The sequence below is a fragment of the Oenanthe melanoleuca genome, chromosome 1A, assembly GCF_029582105.1.
Source record: "Oenanthe melanoleuca isolate GR-GAL-2019-014 chromosome 1A, OMel1.0, whole genome shotgun sequence".
NCBI classification, from domain to species: domain Eukaryota; kingdom Metazoa; phylum Chordata; class Aves; order Passeriformes; family Muscicapidae; genus Oenanthe; species Oenanthe melanoleuca.
In genome coordinates this window covers 10415837-10433968 of record NC_079334.1, presented here as the reverse complement: position 1 = coordinate 10433968, position 18132 = coordinate 10415837, and the positions used below count along the sequence as shown (strand labels likewise).

The following is an 18132-nucleotide window of genomic DNA, read 5'->3' as shown; positions in this document are numbered from 1 at the left end:
GCAGTGGGTTTTTGCTTTCCTAGCCAAAGAAGGAAATCACACAGCAGCATATGGAGTACTCTATTCCCCACATATTAAAGTTGTGTTAGCTTTACAGCAGTTCCTGTCACCATTCAGTATCCTACCCCCCAAGCAGATATGTTTTACCACAGGATCAGAAGTCTATTTTTGCAATCCCACCTCAGGGTAAAACTCATTGGGACTCCAGGATCTGACCCCCTTGCAGTGATCCCTGCAATAATAGCCCCTCTAGCTGGGGCTAGAAATAAATTTGTTCTCAACATCATATATACTGTTTTCTTTTGGAGTTTTTTTCCCTCTGGATAGTGAGTTCAGAATGTGCTACAGTAGCAGAGCTGAGAGTACCTAGCAAAAGCTCCAGTCAGAAATAACAGCAATATTCAGTACTTCTAGAGCAATCTAAGTTCTATTTAGACTCTAAAAAATGGAAGGCTGGCATGAAAAAATGTAAAAAGTAGCCAGAAGAAAACATGTAGATGCAAAAACTACAAAATATCAGTCAGACCTCTATATGTTTAGTGCACACCCAATGCACATCCACACCAAACATCCAATACACCAAAAAGAAAATTAAAAAAAAAAAATTGCTGCCTAAGGCACAGCATACAAGGCTGCAAGACCAGATTCCACTGACACCCAGTCTCAAGCAAATTCTGAGCTCAGGCTCCAAAATCCTCCAAGAAAATAGAATCTGTTTGCCACTTGCACATCCAGCAAGAACAACTTCTTGTTTCACCTCCATCCTTCTCCTCTGCCAAGCTCCCATTTCCCAAGCCCCTGCTCCTGCCCTGGCCTCCCCTCCCAGCCATCTCCCCAGCTGCTACCCTGGGGCAGCTGCCCACTAATTCAATGATGAGGGTGAATGGAGAGGTCAGAGCTAAGGGGGCACAGAAATGTGTGTCCTGAGGGCACTGCTGTGGCCTTGCCTACCCAGCCCTTCATTTCTGAAGATGGATATCCCATTTATATGGTAATCATACTTATAAATTTGGCTTTATGGTGAGCATACTCTTTGGATCTAGTCCTGCCCTTCAAGAAATGATTTCTAACTGGCTTGCCCAGACTAATTTCAGGTATGTGAAGTGGTGCTGGGAACAGACTACTGGGCTTCAGCTACTGGGCACTCATCATGGACCATCCTCTACGGCACCACAGACCTTTGAAATCAGAGAGAGAAAGCAGCTATTTCTCCTCTTTGGCTGCAAACCTTGAGGCAAACTGAGCACTGCACAAAGGTACAAATGCTCTCTTGCATGGCACCCACTCAATCTGAGTCCCAGGCTCAGACTGTCACAGGCAAGCCTTGCTGCTGGTGGCCTCAGAAACTGTGCAGATCCTACGGTGACAAGTCGTGCGACATTAACTCGGCAGCAGTTAAAACTGATTTTAACTCGGCAGCTCGTGCTGAGGCTGAGGAGGAAAGCTAAAGACCTTGATGTGTTCAGAGCTGCTGTGAAAGAACGTGGGCTTCTGCTGCCTCCTAGGGTACGTCCTGATGGCAGAGCTCGGGAGATACCTGAGCTCCTGCAAAACTTCCCCGGGCCAGGGAAGGTGCCAGTGGGTTTATGGGGGCAGAGAGGCCAGGGTGTTCTAGTTCTGAGCACTGACTTGGCCTTTCAGCTGCTTTTTCTGCCTCCCCTGGACAGTGTGTCAGAATATTAACCAGAGTCTGCAGCAGCTCCTTATGGTCAGTACAATTAAAATGCCTTAAAAAGTCTAACATTTTAAATACACACTCTGCATTTCGTGTTCATCCTGTTCCTTTTGGGAGTTTTGAGGCTTCAGCATTTCTGTTTTTGAAGGGTATCTCTACAGTAAGGGGTAGAAATAAACAATTTTAAGAATTCTCACTGTTGAGGAACACATGTGGGGCAGGTAGCTGGGCTCACAAGCTGCAGGTGGAAATGCAGATTGAAGCACAGGTTAAGCTCTGGGTGGGAGCCCAGGGCAGGAGGATGAACTGCCGACCTTTGGGATGACAAAGGGCACAAAGGGAGGGGACACCCAGCCAGGTGAATGGACACTGAGACACAGCAGCAGCCGGGAATTGCCGACCTTTAGGACAACAAGGGAGATGAAAAGAGTGACGGCAGCGAGGTGGATGGACACGGAGACGGGGCAGGAGCCGAAGACTCGGGAGGAAGAGCGAGACTGGCCACGGGGAGACTGTGATGGGATAAAATCCCAGGGGCTCCTTTGCTGGGGTCCCTCCTGGAGCAGCAGCTGGGGCTGTTTCTGTGTCACTGCCCCAGGAATAAATGGCTTTATGGAGTGAGCCCTCTGGACTCTGCCATGGCAAAGCTGGTGTGATGTGAGTGGGGCCCCTGGAGCCGAGGAAGGGCCTTTGGTCCCAGAAAGTCTCTGACCTTGGGAGTGCCACAGCCACAGAGTCCCGGGAATGGCCTGACTGGGGAGCTCCCTTAAGATCCCATTACTGCATGACTCCAAATACAGAAGCTTTAAGAAACATGCAGGGTAGTAGGAGACTTGTGATAATATTGCTGATAATCTCTGCAATCTCTGCTCCTGCAGAGGAAAGGCAGCTGTGTGAGCCAGATCCTGAATCCAGATGGAGATCTGGTCAGACACTTAACCTGACCTGGCAGCAGCAGCCTAGCCCTGTACTATCCCATATTTTACTTTACATTGTTTTGGCTCTATTCCACACCTGTTAAAGTTGCTTTATATGCCTTGCTGTATCCTTCACCTCTTGAAAAACAGTCTTTTAAAGTCAGTTTTAGACTCCTATCTTTGTTAGAGTTTTTTAGAAGAGAAAATGTGACTGAACTTTCAGTATTTCTAGTTGTCAGGTTTTGAAAATACTGAGGCCCAAACACTGCTGTGTTCACATGTGCCATTTACAGGTGGACTGCAGGTCTCAGAAACAAATAGAGACCTGACAGTTTGCTCCTTGATGATACCTTCTAACAGAGCAAGCAGGAGAGATCTTACCTCTATCTACACCTCCCTGACAGGAGGGTGCTGCCAGATGGGGTTGGGGCTCTGCTCCCATGGAACAAGGGACAGGACAAGAGGAAATGGCTCAAGTTGTGCCAGGGGAGGTTCAGGCTGGGCATCAGGGAGAATTTCTTCATTGAAAGGGTGGTCAAGCATTGGAAGGGGCAGCCCAGGGCCCCATCCCTGGAGGTGTCCCAGAGGCCTGGATAGGGCACTCTGCTCTGGGCTGGGTGACAAGGTGGACATCTGGCACAGGCTGGAGTTGATGATCTTGGAGGCTTTTTCCAAGCTAAATGACTTTTTGATTCTGTGACAGCCTGTCAGCACATCTGTAGTGTTTATTTGTCCATCTGCAGCTTGCCCAGCATTCCATTCCATTCCACAGGGATGCTGGGTGCTGCAGTGACTGTACCACCTCCTGAGGTCCCCTGCAAGCTGAGCTACCCTGTGCTCCCAAGGCACTTTATGGCATCACAGCCACAGAACTCATAGAACTGGCTCTGGCCAGTGACAGCACACAGTTTACTTTATAGGTATTTTAGCCTGGGAAAAAACACTTGCTCATAATGAAGAGAAGCACAGTTCTTCAAATAGAATGCCATGAACAAACCCCTGGGTAAAGTGCTCAGTGATTTAGTAATATTTAGTTGTATTCTGACACAGCATAAAAAGGCAAAACTTGAGTATGGAGCCTGTAATAACTTAAGCACTGTCCCCACATGATCAGAAGAGACCTGAGGTACTCTGCACCACCTCTCCTCATGCTCAAACCCACTCCTCCTAGTCTCAAAGGACTGCAGTGTGTAACAGACACATTGGCTAACATGGGCTTTATTCAAACACCCCAGAACATCCAAACTTCTCAAGAGGAAAAATATGATTTTAATTTACACTATTTACTAGTAGGAAAATAATTATGCTGTAGAAGTATGTATTACTGACTTGCTTGCTTTTTTCCTGCTCCATAAAATTCAAAACTATGCATTGAAAATGACAAGCTGGTGGTAGATACAGGCAAAAAAAGAGTTTTTCAGTTTTTCTCTCCCTCACCTCATTAGCCTTTACATGAATTTTCTGTTGAGTGAAAATTCTCTTTCCTTGATGCAGCCAATACATCAGGGAATGTTGTCACATTACTGCAGCATCTTGGTGAGGTATTTTTGGGTTTTATTTTTCTTTTCTTTTACAGAGCACCATCATCCTTTAGCTTGCCTTGTACAGCACTGCTCTTCACACTGCTTCTTACCTCTAATCCATTGCAAACACCCAGAGACCAGTTACAGCAAATTAGGCTTGAATTAGTCCATCCCTCAGCTGCCATCAGGGGATGGATAGCTCCAGGATTAAATAGATGCTTGCTGCTTGCTCTGACTCAGTTCTTGCACGAAACAGAAATCCAGCTGTTAGTTTGGGAATTGTATTTGAAAAATACAAATCTGGGGGTTTTCTTTCAGTGTACTTTCCCTGGTCAAGATGTATTAGAGGTCAATATTACGTGGCATTCAAACAGCATTAAAATTGTCCTATAAATTACTGATCTGAAAAATGTGGTAGGTGAAATAGCTACAGTAATTCTGAGGTAAGGAATACTAGAGGAAAATCAATTTTTTTCCTACAAGAAAATTTATCTGTGTTCTCTGTGAATTCTTCCTGATGATGGAAGATCTTAAATTCACTAATACAAATGAATTAGAAATAAACCTGTTCAACTGAAATGCTCAGAAAATCAAGAGTATTTCACCCCGAGTCTAATTTTCAGAAAGTTGTTCTGAAGTGGAAAACTGGAAACACTTTCCTTCAGTGCATGATTTAAAACACATGAATATGACACTTTCTCAAAAAAATGTTCCATTGGAAACAAATTGTCATTTTCAGATGGAGAAACATTCCAAAGGAATATTCTCAACCTGTCTGTAGGAAGGGCAGCACTTGCACTGCACAGGCATAACCAACAAAGAACAGCTACAAAATATATTTTTGAAAAAAGCTCTCTAAATTAAATTGTTTAACATCTGCAACAATTTGAGGTTGCAGAAAGTGTTCAAATGACTTATTTTTCCATCAGAAAATAACAGTTTTTAAAATTCTGCTCATAAGAAAAGGCAGGCTTAATGAATTTACAATTTTTTTTTTTTTTTTTAAATGAGGATTGTTAAAATCATTTTCACATTGCTAATTAAAGGCATTTGGGATCCAGGATCATGTAGAACATTATTTTTATTTAGAATGACCTATTAAAAATTACAAAAAGCAGAAGCAAAATACTTAGAGGTGATCTGATTTCTGCTATTCTTTGGGTGTTCAGGTCAAAGCTCTTAATGGGAGGATGTGACTTTTTTATAAAAAAACAAAAGGTCAAAATCTCAAAAACACTCTAAAAATCTTTCTTTTTCACCCAATAATAGTAAATAAATTACTTTATTGCATCATATGTAACAGAACCAGCAGAGCTGTGACTCCTCTCCATTTGTGGCTGGACTTTCTGGCACCTGAGAAGGGCAAGACTCACACTGCAGTCTGTTCTGGCAGCAGGGGCATTTCCAGAGTGTCTGTCCTCTATCTAGGCACTGATTCTCTCTAAGACCTACAGGAAATCACCATCTCCAAGCTCAGGAGCCTTTCCTCTGTGTAGGTTAAAGCCAGCTGTGATGCTGGGAAGGTTTTTGTGGAGGGCAGGAAGGCACGGACAGGGCTCCTCACCCACAACCTTTTCCATCAGCGCTGCTATTTCCAGCACCCCTTCCCTGCAGGTTAAACAGCTGGTGCATCAATATGGATTAGATTCCCAATGTTATAACAGTTCCCTTCCAAAGGCTGTGGTATTTCCCAGCAGCACTAAATTACTCTGGTGTTTCTTTCTCTCTCTGTGCTCACAATTAGTCCATGTGCTCTTCTCCAGGAGCACTTGTTCTTCTTCTGCAAGTGACTCTCTGTTTTTCTTACTAAAGGGAAGCTTTGAGTCCAGCTGATTCCAGCTGCTCTGCCACATCTGGCTGTGAAACCCCTGCCCTGCATGCTCCAAAGTGTCCTGGGCAGGGTTGGAGGGGGGGGATTGCTCCCAGCAGTGAAGTTTCAGCCAAGAGAGCAGAGAAGCAGACTGCACCAAGTGCCTAATCAGAGCAATCCTTGAGACTGCTCCAAAGGAGATCAAACTGTTGAGGCTGGATCCCAGTCAGTGCAATCCCTGGGGAGCAGACACTGCCATCTGCACGCTCATTTATTGGGCTTTGGAATTATTTAACGTTTGATTTATGGTGGTGAATTGCATCCTGGCAAACGTTCACTGTTCTCTGTTCCCTCACCCATTAAAAATCAGGGCCTGATCCATGTGAAAGCTCCCTGATGAGTTCACTACGTTTTGGATCAGGCCTCTAGGTCCCAAGACTGGCAAATAATATTCCATTTCTGTCCAGTTTTCTTGCTCAAATTTAGAAGAAGCTCAAGTGTTTTCCATCAATGTTTTCATGTTTACTTTTGGGAGAATCCTCACAGTGGGTCAGGTTACTGTGATATAGAAAGGATGACCCGCTCTGACATATAAATTTTCCAAAGGATCTCAGCACAAGGCAGACATCTGCCTCTGGGAATTTCAGCCCAGATGGCTGGAGTTTGGCAAAGATGGAAGGAGCTGAAAATAGAGCTCTGTAATGGAAAGTGGTGTAGAACCTTAATAAGAGGAGGGTGCTACCAAGTACCACATATGATAAAGCTCCACAACAAAAAACATAAGGGAAGCATTGAGGGAGGATTCTTTCCATTATGCCTCAGAATATATGATCTGTCTCTTCTCTTACTTGAAAGGGTATCAGAGTTAGCTCTTATTTTTGCCTGATCCTCCAGAAATTACCATCAAAACCAGGCAGCTCAAACCCATACTGTCCCTCTCAACTGTATTAAACAAGGTTTATCATAAGAAGAGAAGCATAAACCCATCCCAGACAGTCATAAGTCAGGACTACAATAGTTCCTCTCTGCACTGAGGAGTCAGTAGCAGACTAGAAAAGTTGTGTGGCTGAGACTAAGCAGTTACTTTTTCATTACTTGGTTTGCAGATTAAAAGACCATCTTGATGTTTCAGTACAAGAACACAATTTCAGTTCTACAACACCCAGCATACCACAAAGATTCCCTTAGTCATGACAGGTGAAAAACATTATTTCACTTAGATCCATTCTGAAATGTTTGAGTCCCTATTTCTGCTTTCACCTCATCTCTGTCAATTCGCTGTTGATGAGCAGGATGTGAAAACAGGAGCTGGAGCCTTGTTAAAGCCATTTAAGAAATTTGCTGCCATTTACACCTGTCTAAATCCTGAGTAACTTCACTGGCATACATGCAAGCACAATTTGGCTTGAGGCATCAGGGCTTTCATTTTTTGTTAGTTTAGTTTTGTTTTGTTTTGTTTTAATTCAGCAACAGATTAAAAATAAAACTCTAATGACATCATGCTTATGGCACAGAGTCAATGGATTTATGCTGGACTGCTCCCGAGTAAATGAGATAAGGCTTTGACCTAAGAAAATCCACCCATTTGCAAGCAGCCTGCTGAAAAGCTTTCTGTTATGGAATGTCTCCATCTTTAAGGAACTGGGGACAAACAACCCACAAACACCTTGGTGCCAAAACGTGTTTTTTTTAACAAAGGGGTTTATTTCAGACATATTCTTGAAACCTCAAAAGTGTAGCATGTTCATATTGCAACTGACTCATTGTGCACCAATTTTTGGCTTTTGTTTCTCTTTTTTGTTCCTTTTTTTTTAAATGCATTTCAGTTATGCCCATCACCCCACTCACAAATTAGGGATTTAGAATGGAAATTCTTACCAGTCCTTTGTGCTGATGGTGCTTGCAGGCACTGCCATGATAAATAATTTACTATTTAATGACTCCTGATGTAATCACAGCAGGAATCAGATTCACCAACATCCATCTCTCCATTGTCACTGCTCTTCTCTAAGCCCATCTTTATAGCTCCCAACTCAAAAACGAGTGTTTAAATTGCTAGAGAGAGAGTTTACCACCACAATCCTACCTCTACATTTGTTTATGTTGGATGACATTTTTGTCCTGGCTCACATTACTCAGATGGATAAAACTCAGAAGGGTTCTGCTTTACTGCCCTGTTTTCTCTTAGTGTTCCTGCATTTTTTAAATGCTACCAAATGGTTGCTTTTGGCTTTCAGCATTATCACATGTTGTCTGTAAGTATGGAAATAGTTATGGTAATATGGACGTAAATCATAACTGTAAATACCACATAAAAAAGACTGCCATATAATTATAAAAATACCTAATAGATTTCTTTTTCAAAGACAACACAGCTGTCCTTTCTAACCTTTCATTTGCAGATTCTTTTCTCTCCTGTTTTTATTTATAGGTTGCCGTGCAGTTTGACATAGCACACCATGATTTTTGTTTCTAATTTTGAAAAGACAAGGAAAAGAAAGAATACTCATTTCATCATAAAGAAGCATTAGTTTACAATTTTGAAAAGAAACTAACGCCAGCTCTAGAACATCATCTTGGAACCAATCTCCCTCTTAATACATTTCAAAAGGATCTGTCAATGGCTACATACCACAATATAAAATTAAACCCTGCCATGGAAATGAAGGAGGGGTCGGCCAAATGGCACACATCACGTGTTGGGAAGGAAGCCCCATTCCTTCTCCAAACATTCCAGTTGGTTTTTTTTGTGAAAAGAGCCACACTAGGTTATTACATTGGCCACAACAAAATAGGAATTTTATGCCCTACTCAAGGAAAAACAGGTTGAAAAGTGTTCCATGCAAACTCACACTATGCAATGTGCCATGTCAGTGAGAGGAGTGAAGGCTTGCACAGCACTGATGTTGCCAAAAAGGGGTTTGGATGTTTTTGCCTGAGAGCTGCCCACCATGCATTTTACTTGTTTTTAGTCAGCTTTGCAATGCTTAAAGTCAAAAAGGAGTAAATTTTTTTTCCTGCTTTCTGCTGGAGTTGCATAGTGCTTCATCCTCCATGAACTGGTTCTTAACTCTTCCCTGTTACTTCAGACTTCCAGAAGGAGCCTGTTGGTCACAAAAGAAAGGCTGCAGGCATTGCTCTCATGCCACATGCATGGAAGGCTGTTATCTTTGCATCTTTGAAACATTTTTCCCTCAAAGCTTCTATCACCAAAGAGCCCCTTCAGAGACCTGTGCCTCTGCCTTCCTGTAAGCAAATGCCGTGTTTTAACTGAAATAATAGCAAACCTCTCCAGGGAATGGAGTTCATCTTAGCCATCAGAAATGTGTGCTTCTCTCTCCCTCACTTTGCAAAAATAATAATTATGGCTTTATGCAGAACAACACACAGCTCTCAGTGGGTTTGTTACACTCTGATTCCCTTCTGGAGAGACAGCTAAAACAAATGAACTGCAAAATGCTGGTGGGGAAGGTCAGTCTGGACCAGAGGTGTGCTCATTGCTTATTGATACAGCTCATTTAGGCAGATAAAATTCTCAAATCCACACTGTATTTTTATCAGTCTGCACCAACTGGCCTTTGTCCAAAAATGTGTCCTTTTATCAGATGTGTCACTCTTTTGGGAGGCTGCCATCACAGACTGGGTGACTGAATGTTAAAGTAATTTCTCCAGGGGGAAGAGGTTGATCCCAAAGGTTTTCTAGTTCCAAGGGGGAGATAATTTTTCACCACCAGCTGGAGCCTAATGTCAGACATGCCCTTGCTTCATTTATTCTCCTCAGAGGTTGAAACTCAGCTTGTCCTTCCTGAGTCCAGTATTGTTTCACATTAGGGCACATAGCAGCTACTACACAGTGACCTGTTAGAGCAGGAGAGCCCATGAGACGTGGGAAAATAATTTAGGGGAAGCAGTTTGACAGCAGGATGCAGTAGTTTCTATTGTCCCATTACAACAGAGGTAGCTGAGAAGTTTAACTTCATATTCATTATGTAAACATATGTATTTTAGCCTAATGTGCCAAAAAGATGCAAATAAAGAAACCCAAGCAAACCAAAAACCCCAAACTTAAGCCACCAAAACCTCAAGCAAATCAACACAACAAATATTTGCCCTTTTTCTGCACCATGTCTACTTTCTTAGCAGGGATATGAGACTGAAGCCTTGTACACCTGAAAGAATGATAAGTTATACTAAAAGATCAAATGCCCTGGGTTCCCTCTGAGTCTGGCTTTTATTTTCCATTTTCAGTTTGGTCTGAGAACAAAAAGGAAGCTGCAATGATTGACTCATTTTATGAAAACATCTTGACACACTTTTATTCTTCTCTATGTGTTTTCTCCACAACAATAAGTAGAGAGAGTGGGAAATCACCAGTTCCCATGCAAAATATAAAGTGTAATTCTTCAAACAAAAGAGCAGCTTGGTCCTGCCCATTAATGGCTTGAGCTTGCACTGACTCTATTTAGATCATGCCTAAATTAAAGGCAGAACACAAGCAGGTATCTGCAAGAGACATCAGTCACTGCAGCATTTCCTGCATCTCCTGTAGCATTCTTCATCTTTTACCAAGATGCCTCTGCAGCACTCTAAGTCAGGCTTTGAAATAAAATTGATCAAATCCACAGCACATTGTGCTAAAGCTGGACCTAGGCCAGACACACTAAAAACTTTCTCACCTCTCTTCATAAATATGGAGCAGTCAAGAGACCATGAACTGCTGCTTCCAGAGGTATTTACAATACCAGCAGTATTTCTCACTCAAAGCACTCCAAGTATTATCACAGATACTTTTATTGCTAAATTTTCAATCTGTACTGGGGAGTTCTCTTTATATGCACATTCAAGAAATCAGAATGAAGCTGTGGTATGAATTTACAGAATATACAGAGGCCAGAGAGCAGTTTATCTCTTAAAAAGTGAGTAAGGCAATCTGAATGAAAGCCATTTTCACTTTGGGCTGTGGCTGCACAAGGGACCAATCCACTTTAAAAGTTAGCTCAGATAATGTCTTTATCTGTGAAGCTGATTCTCTGACACTGTGCAAGAAAGATAAAATTCAAAGAAAATCTGTCCTTTGACAATGCAGTGTCACATATTTCCAATGTTGTCCTAGCAATGATCATTAAAAATTAGGCAAAAGATTGTATTAGTTTAATTTCAATTTCTGCTTTTTGGCAAGATGCACAGTTCTTAAGAATTATGAGAAGTTTCCTTCCTCTTTCCTTCTCGCCTCACTTCCCCAGAAAAAAGTGAAAAGAGTATTTGCATGACAAATTTGAGTGAGACAAGGAAACAAATAGGCAGTGGATATGCCAAATTCAAATGGTCTTTTGTCTCAGCATCATCACACCCCCCACAGCAGCTACTGTGCTTCTCCTGCCCACACAAAGTACCCTGCTGGATGAACACCAACTTTTAGAAGTAGGTAAGAGAGCTGACTAAAACACTGTTAGAGAAACAGAGTCTGAGTTCTGAGCAAACTTGTATTTTTGTTGTCACTTGAGTGGAAAAAACTCTGGAGGATGTTTGGAACAGGTCTAAGACAATAGAGCCTCACTGAGCTTTGGCCTTGGGGCACACTGCTAAGTAACTCTAATTAATAACAAAGACAAACATATTCCTGGAGAGAAGACAGTGAGGGAGGGGCAGAAAATGAGCAAAGGTAACTGCACAGGGGAAAAAATGCAGTTAACATTAAAGAATCTCGGGATTTGCTACCAAGATGTCAACTGTTGCTATTCACAAAGATTCCTGACACTAACATTTCTGTTTAATTCACTAATTCTTGTGTCACAAACACCAGCCAGTTCACAGTACAAGGTGTGTGGTTTAACTTCAACATGAAAGCAGCTCCTTTTACAATCAAGAACCAGTATAGCAGGTAAATGGTTAATGCTGAACAACATGCACATGATACTTCATCAACTCCCTCACAAAAATTAGGATATTATTCATTATTATGGAGCCCTGTAATTCTAAAGTAAATCATGCCAAGATACTATCTTGCAGGTCTCTAGATCAGATATCATTGCTCAGAAAAAAAAAAGCAAGCTTTCATGCACTTACCTTATCCTCCAGCCGGATCAGTCTGGCTCCTATACTGTAGTATCCTTTGTCTACCCCTTTTTCTAAAGAAAGAAGAATAAAAATGGGACATTCATTAGGTGGAGAATAAATTCAAACTATGAATTATATCTATGGTATTTAAAGCAAAAAAAAAAAAAAAAAAAGAAAAGAAAGCTGGTAATAGTAGGGTAGCATAAAGTACATGAGCATAATAAGAAAGAATGAAACAGAAGAGAAAGAGAGTGGCTGGAGAGAAAGGAATTAGTTTTTCAGACTGGCAAGATTAAGTTAGTCTAAAGGGCAACTTGGACCTTGGTAGAGGTAGTCAGTGGACATGAAGAGCTATAGATGGAGTCTGGAGTAACATTGCCTCGTTTAATTACCTCAGTGAACTGCATGTAGTTAGATGGAATGGGCAGGGTACCTGGGCACACCTCCAGTTTTGAATCACTGGCCTGAGCAAGGTGAACTTGCTATAGATAAAGAAATCAGAATAATTTTCAACTGAGGTTGCAGGTCTAGGAGGCAGCACTATCCAGGGCTTCAAGGGCTGGAGTGGCAGAGATTGATCCATCTGTCTATAAATCCATCCACCCATCCATCCATCCATCCATCCATCCATCCATCCATCCATCCATCCCATCCATCTCCTCTCTGCAAAGAAATGACACTGGGAAAAGCTCTTGCATCCTCATTTTCCCTCCTACTCTTTATAAGGCATGGCTAGTAAACATTCCCAGTTACACATTCCACTGCAAATGGTGAGGTTGGGAGCCAAGGGTGAGAACTGTGGAAAATGGGGTCTATCCTTTCTGTTCACAGGATCTGTTGCTCAGGAATGCCATAGTTTGAGGGTGTTATTGCACAGGGGGTGAAGCACAAACCCACACATATTCTGAGTTGGGAGACAACATTCACAAATTTAAACCCACACTGTGATACTGAAATAACTTACAAGCCGATGCCAATGGAAGTTGGATGTTTTTCTCTACAAAAGTACATTTCCAATACCTGGAGTAATTACTCCTGGATTTTTTCATACATTGCTCCATTTTCATGAGTGATTAAGGTCTGGTTTTTAAAGCTATCTAAGTCAGTTTTGCTTAGGGCATGAGCAAGGCTGAAATATGAATTTACACAGTGTCAGAGTTCACATCGAGTGCCTGTGCATGCTCAGCACGTTCCTGGATTTCTCAGGGAGTTGTACTTGTTTTACCATTTGTATTTGCTAATGGGATATGTTTAGTGATCTGCTTGCAGCAAAGTTCACCTCAAGATAACTTGTGCTGCATGCAGCACGACCCCAGAGGAAGACTAGCAAAAGCAATTCTGGCAAGAGCACTTTCTGCTTTCCTTCTCCTCCACACATCACCCAGAACCTTTAAAAGGGTCCTGCACCCTTGGCAGCTCTTTGCAGGCTTAGAAAAGAGAAGTGTTTCCTCAGAGAACCTGCAGGAGCAAATAAAGTCAGGAAAGAAAATGTGGGAGAGACAATAAATGACACAGCTTGGCTCATCCGTGTGGGCTATTCATTGCTCACAACCTCAGAAACTTCTTAAAATGTAAGTGGCTGAGGCTCAAGTTTATCTTTGTGTTCATCTCTGCCTAAACTGAAATAATTGGCTCTGCTGTCTACTTCCTAGTTAGTAAATCTGTAGCTGCATCTTTCAAAGTATATATCAGAAAAAAAGTATGACTTTAAGGTTTTCTAAATTGGGATATGGTTGGAACAGAATGGGCAGGTAGTGTTTTTGTTTAGGTCTAACACAAAAAAGTCCCCCAAACCTGAAGAAGTACTTCAAAAAGCTTTAATAAAATAATAATTTCCTCACCAGCTCTAATTCCATTCTTCAGATAATTATCAAGACATCCCAAATCAAGTTAATAGTGTTTCCTATTTTAGTTATTTCTGAAAGCTGTGTGGAACAGAAAAGAAAATAGGGAGCAGATAAGCAGTAAGAAGCTGTATTGTGGCATGTGGCACTGCTCTAAGATGTGGGAAACCCGAAGTGGAAGGGATGATGCACATGGGGAGAGCTGCATCTCATGCAGCCCTTTGCTGGCATGCAGGCTGTGTAAAGTCATAAAATGCTGTGCTCTTATCAGCCTCCATAGGGAGCAGCATCCAGCCCTAATTTATAAGCATTTCCTTCTAACAGAGACCATCTTTGAAATCAAATGTGGTGTGTGCATAACTCACCAAACACTGGGGTAAGGAGGGGGGGCACAAGTTCAGATAGAGTTGCTCCAGTTCGTGTGATTTCTATCTCATGTTTATGTTTTTCTCTTGAGTCTTTTCTAGATAGATGATTTTAGACTTCCTACATCATAATTTGTTTGTTTTCACAGAGTTGAAAAGATTGTATAGCCAACTATAAATCTGAAATGTCTAAGTTTCTCCAGTCTTTGCTTTGTAATCCAAAATAATTTCCTTTTAGTGCTGAGTTTTTACTCTTTGTGTTGGGCTGCACTAAAACAGAGCAGTCCTGTAACACTTATGGGAAAGGCACAGAGACAAAGGATACATGGCATGACCATGATGAAAGGAAGCATAATTACTTATAACTGGATGAAAATATATATGGGAAAATTTTAACTTAGAAATAAAAAAAATTTGAAAACATCTTGTGTCATATGGTTGCTATGATACAACCCATTATTTTATATACTGAGATTGAAATCAGAGAAAACACTAATAAATAAGCAATAGACATTCTAATTCAGGAGACTGAATAGTTGTTAATATATATTAATAGTAATGAGATATATTTATTAATATGGACATTTCTTCCCTGGAAGTCTTTGCCTTCCTGAATATACATATTATTCTGCTTTCAAAACAACACAATCCTATATTCACTTCCTAATATTTTCACAAAGCAGGCCCATCTATTTTCCTAGTGAAGAACAAGATATGCCTCTTGTAAAAAACAAAACAAAACAAAACAAAAAACCCATACACTTTTAGGTTGGCTTCACACCATTTCAAGAGATGATAACTCTTTCCCCAGATGGAAGCACGTGATATAAATAGCATATATTGATATGAGCAGGAGGAAGAAAGCAAATCAAAGGAGGAACGGCACAATAATCTCATTTTTTTCACACAGCTAGTGTGCTCCACCTCATCAGAATATACTAAACTTTAAAAAAAATCAATTTTTTTTTCCTTTGGTTAGGGAAAAGTATTTATGAGGACCTTTAGGACAGTGAATGAATAGCAGAGAGATGGTCTGAAAATGGTAAAAGCTGGAAACGACTGCTTTATAGACTAAGAGTCCTTCTTTGATTTTTACACAGATAGAGAGGAGCTAATTCAAAAATATTCAAATTTATCTGAAAGCCCTCAGTTTCTTTTGAGCAGAAAATGAGGAATTTGACCAGATATTTCAGATTGCTAAAGACATGTCAGATTCTTTGCAAACAGTATCTCAGAAAGCAGAACAGCCCAGGAGACAGTGTTGCCTTCTTTTGGCTAACTCAGTGCAAATGGAGGTTTCTGGACCTGTGTTTGCTTCAGTTCTGCCAAAGCTCCCTGCAGGGACAATTGTGATGAGCTTATGGCAAGATCTGGATTCTTGGGTTTGTAAGCTGCAGGTGCTGATAAAATAGAAGGTCAGGATTGCCCTTTTACACCATAAAACAGCACATAACAAAGTTGCCTCAATCATGGCGACTTTTGTTGGGAGTCTCTTGTCAGTCAGAGCCTTTTACAGATGGTTGGTAGAAGAAATTTAAAAAAGGTAAGGCATAGTCCTGGATCAGGCACTTGTGATTTCCTTTGGACAGCCTAAAAAGTAAACTGCCAAAATATTTTCATCTCCAGGAGGGGTGGGATAAATCAGTTCCTGCAGAAATATGGGTATCTCTCATTTCAAATATCAATTGACTTAAAAATTAAGCTGAGTATATTTATTACACTTCAAAAGATACAGTGACCCAGTTTCTTCTTAACAGATGGGAAGGACAAAATATCAGAAAGCTTAGGTGGCACTTAATGGAGAAAAAAAGCAAACAATGGAACTGTCACAATTTTGCAAGAAAGCTCTTTTCTTCAGGCATTCCCACCCATGTCATGCAGAACCAAGAGATTCAGATAAATTACAGATAAACATCAGCTTTTTGTGTACTTTTCTGAACCAAACACTGGATCTTTTGTTTTACCTTGGCATTATTCTTCACCTTTGCCCCTGAAAAGCTATAGTAAGTCTCAAAAATTGCATTGAAAAGCAGTTAACTCCATCGTGTGTAGTGAAGATCAAGCATGACACTCTTTATTTGTATCACTGTGTGTGTCTCTTTCATTGATTACATAAATGCAATTAATATGTTCTTTGCCTCTACATCAACCCTTTCCATCATTAAGGCATATGTTTATTATGACAGGAATCTGTTTCATCTGACAAAATTGTGTCCCCTGGAACACTGGGACAGGCTTCCAATGAAACTCAGACAGAGTCTTCTGAATATTTTCATAAAAGTAGGGTCCAGGTCCTTGGAAAATTGATTAATTACCTTAGTGTTTTTAAATCCACTCCTGCCTGTAGGAGTTTCAAAGAAAGGGAGAAGATGCCAAGACCAAAACAAGCAAAAAGGGAGAATTCTTCACAACATGCACATGTGAAGGTGGAATTAGTAGAATTCTTTGTACAAAATATGGCAGATGTCATAAGTTTAAAGGGATAATGAGGCAAAGTTGTTGAGAACAAACCATTTTGGACACTAAATACACTGCACCCTTGTCAGGAAGCCTCTGATGTGCAATGGGCTAAAAGCTGACAGGAAGGTTGGAGGTTTTTTTTACAGATTTCCCAAAGCACCTTGCTCTTGGCTCTGTCAGAGTCAGGACTGCTCTGACCCAGCATGGCTTTTATTCTCTTCTCATATCCTTATCTTGTTTTAACACAGCTTTTAGTGCTTTTTAATCTCAGAGAAACTAACTTGAAAAATAACAATAATTGCTTCCAGTGAATTCAGATTCTGGGTCTTTTATGACATCATTCACTTTGAAAGGCAATAATACTATAGACAGGCTGCAATTACTTTTATATAATATTATCAAAGTCCACAACAGGCTTTCAATAAAAAAACTGATCCAAGCCCCACTGAGGTCACTGGAAAGATTCCCGTTCATTTCAACAGGCTTGGAATCAGACCTTAAGTTTCTTTGAATGGGAGTGTAATAAAACAGGGGAAAAATATAAAAGGAGCTGGAAAGGAAAATTCTTTTCATGTTTTTCTCCTTGGCAGTTTAATTTTCTTTGCATTGTCATTTCTTTTTTGCTTGTCATCAGTACAAAAATAACACAGTCTGGGGGAAACACCCATATTATTAAAAATGAGGATTTTAGCAAGGCCTGGAAAAGTATTATATCAAAAATCCATGTTCAATGTAGAGTAAGCCATGCATTCTGAGAGAAACTCAGAGAAAACCCTTTTTCTAGAGAAGGCCATACAAATGTCTAATTTCACCCCAAACAGACAACTAATGCACCCATTCTTCACTGTTCACCAATTGGAAAACCCTGGGAGTAAAGGCAGGTTGGATAACACCAGGAGTAATTGCAAACTAACTCTAGGTGTAGTTCTGCAGACCATTTCTCTGGAACCACTTATCTTATTTTTTGATTTGTGGAGGGTTTAGATAAAATAACTACTAGATCAAATAACTTCTGGTTTTGGTCTTGCAACCCCCTAACTGAGCTCATCAGCTTCTGCATCCCTACCCACCATTCTACCTTTCCCAGTCAGTTCCTTGGTACTTTAGATTCTTTCCAACACTTGCTCAAAGCCACAGGCCCACCTAAAACCCTCCCAGTGGTTTCCATGACCCTTTTGACTCAAGATTTGGTGACACCAAACTTCCTGCACATCTTCAGCTTCTTGAACCTCTCAGAACATTATTTCACAATGAGCTTCTAATTATTCCCCTCCTCTGAAACCAGAAACTACTTGATAAAAAGTGCTTCTAACACTGGTCTTTTCAAGCACAAATTGTAGTTCCAGTTTGGTAATGCTATACTTGAAATAAAATAATGCATTCTTGGAGGTAAAGGAAGTTTTTCCATAAATTTCGCTTGCACGTTGTGGAATGAATTCCCATGCATAAATATTTATAGAAGTATTCAAGCTGACAGATTC

The 18132-nt window shown here is 40.9% G+C and overlaps 1 protein-coding gene across 2 annotated transcripts in view; it reads right to left on the bottom strand.

Annotated features, from left to right (window-relative positions):
• Nucleotides 1–18132, bottom strand: part of LOC130248422 (potassium voltage-gated channel subfamily KQT member 1-like) — a 409170-nt gene that overhangs the window by 163101 nt on the left and 227937 nt on the right. For both annotated transcript variants that reach the window (XM_056482176.1, XM_056482175.1), the window contains one exon: nt 11992–12053. In XM_056482176.1, coding sequence (XP_056338151.1) covers nt 11992–12053 — 62 coding nt within the window. The remainder of the gene's footprint in view (nt 1–11991; nt 12054–18132) is intronic.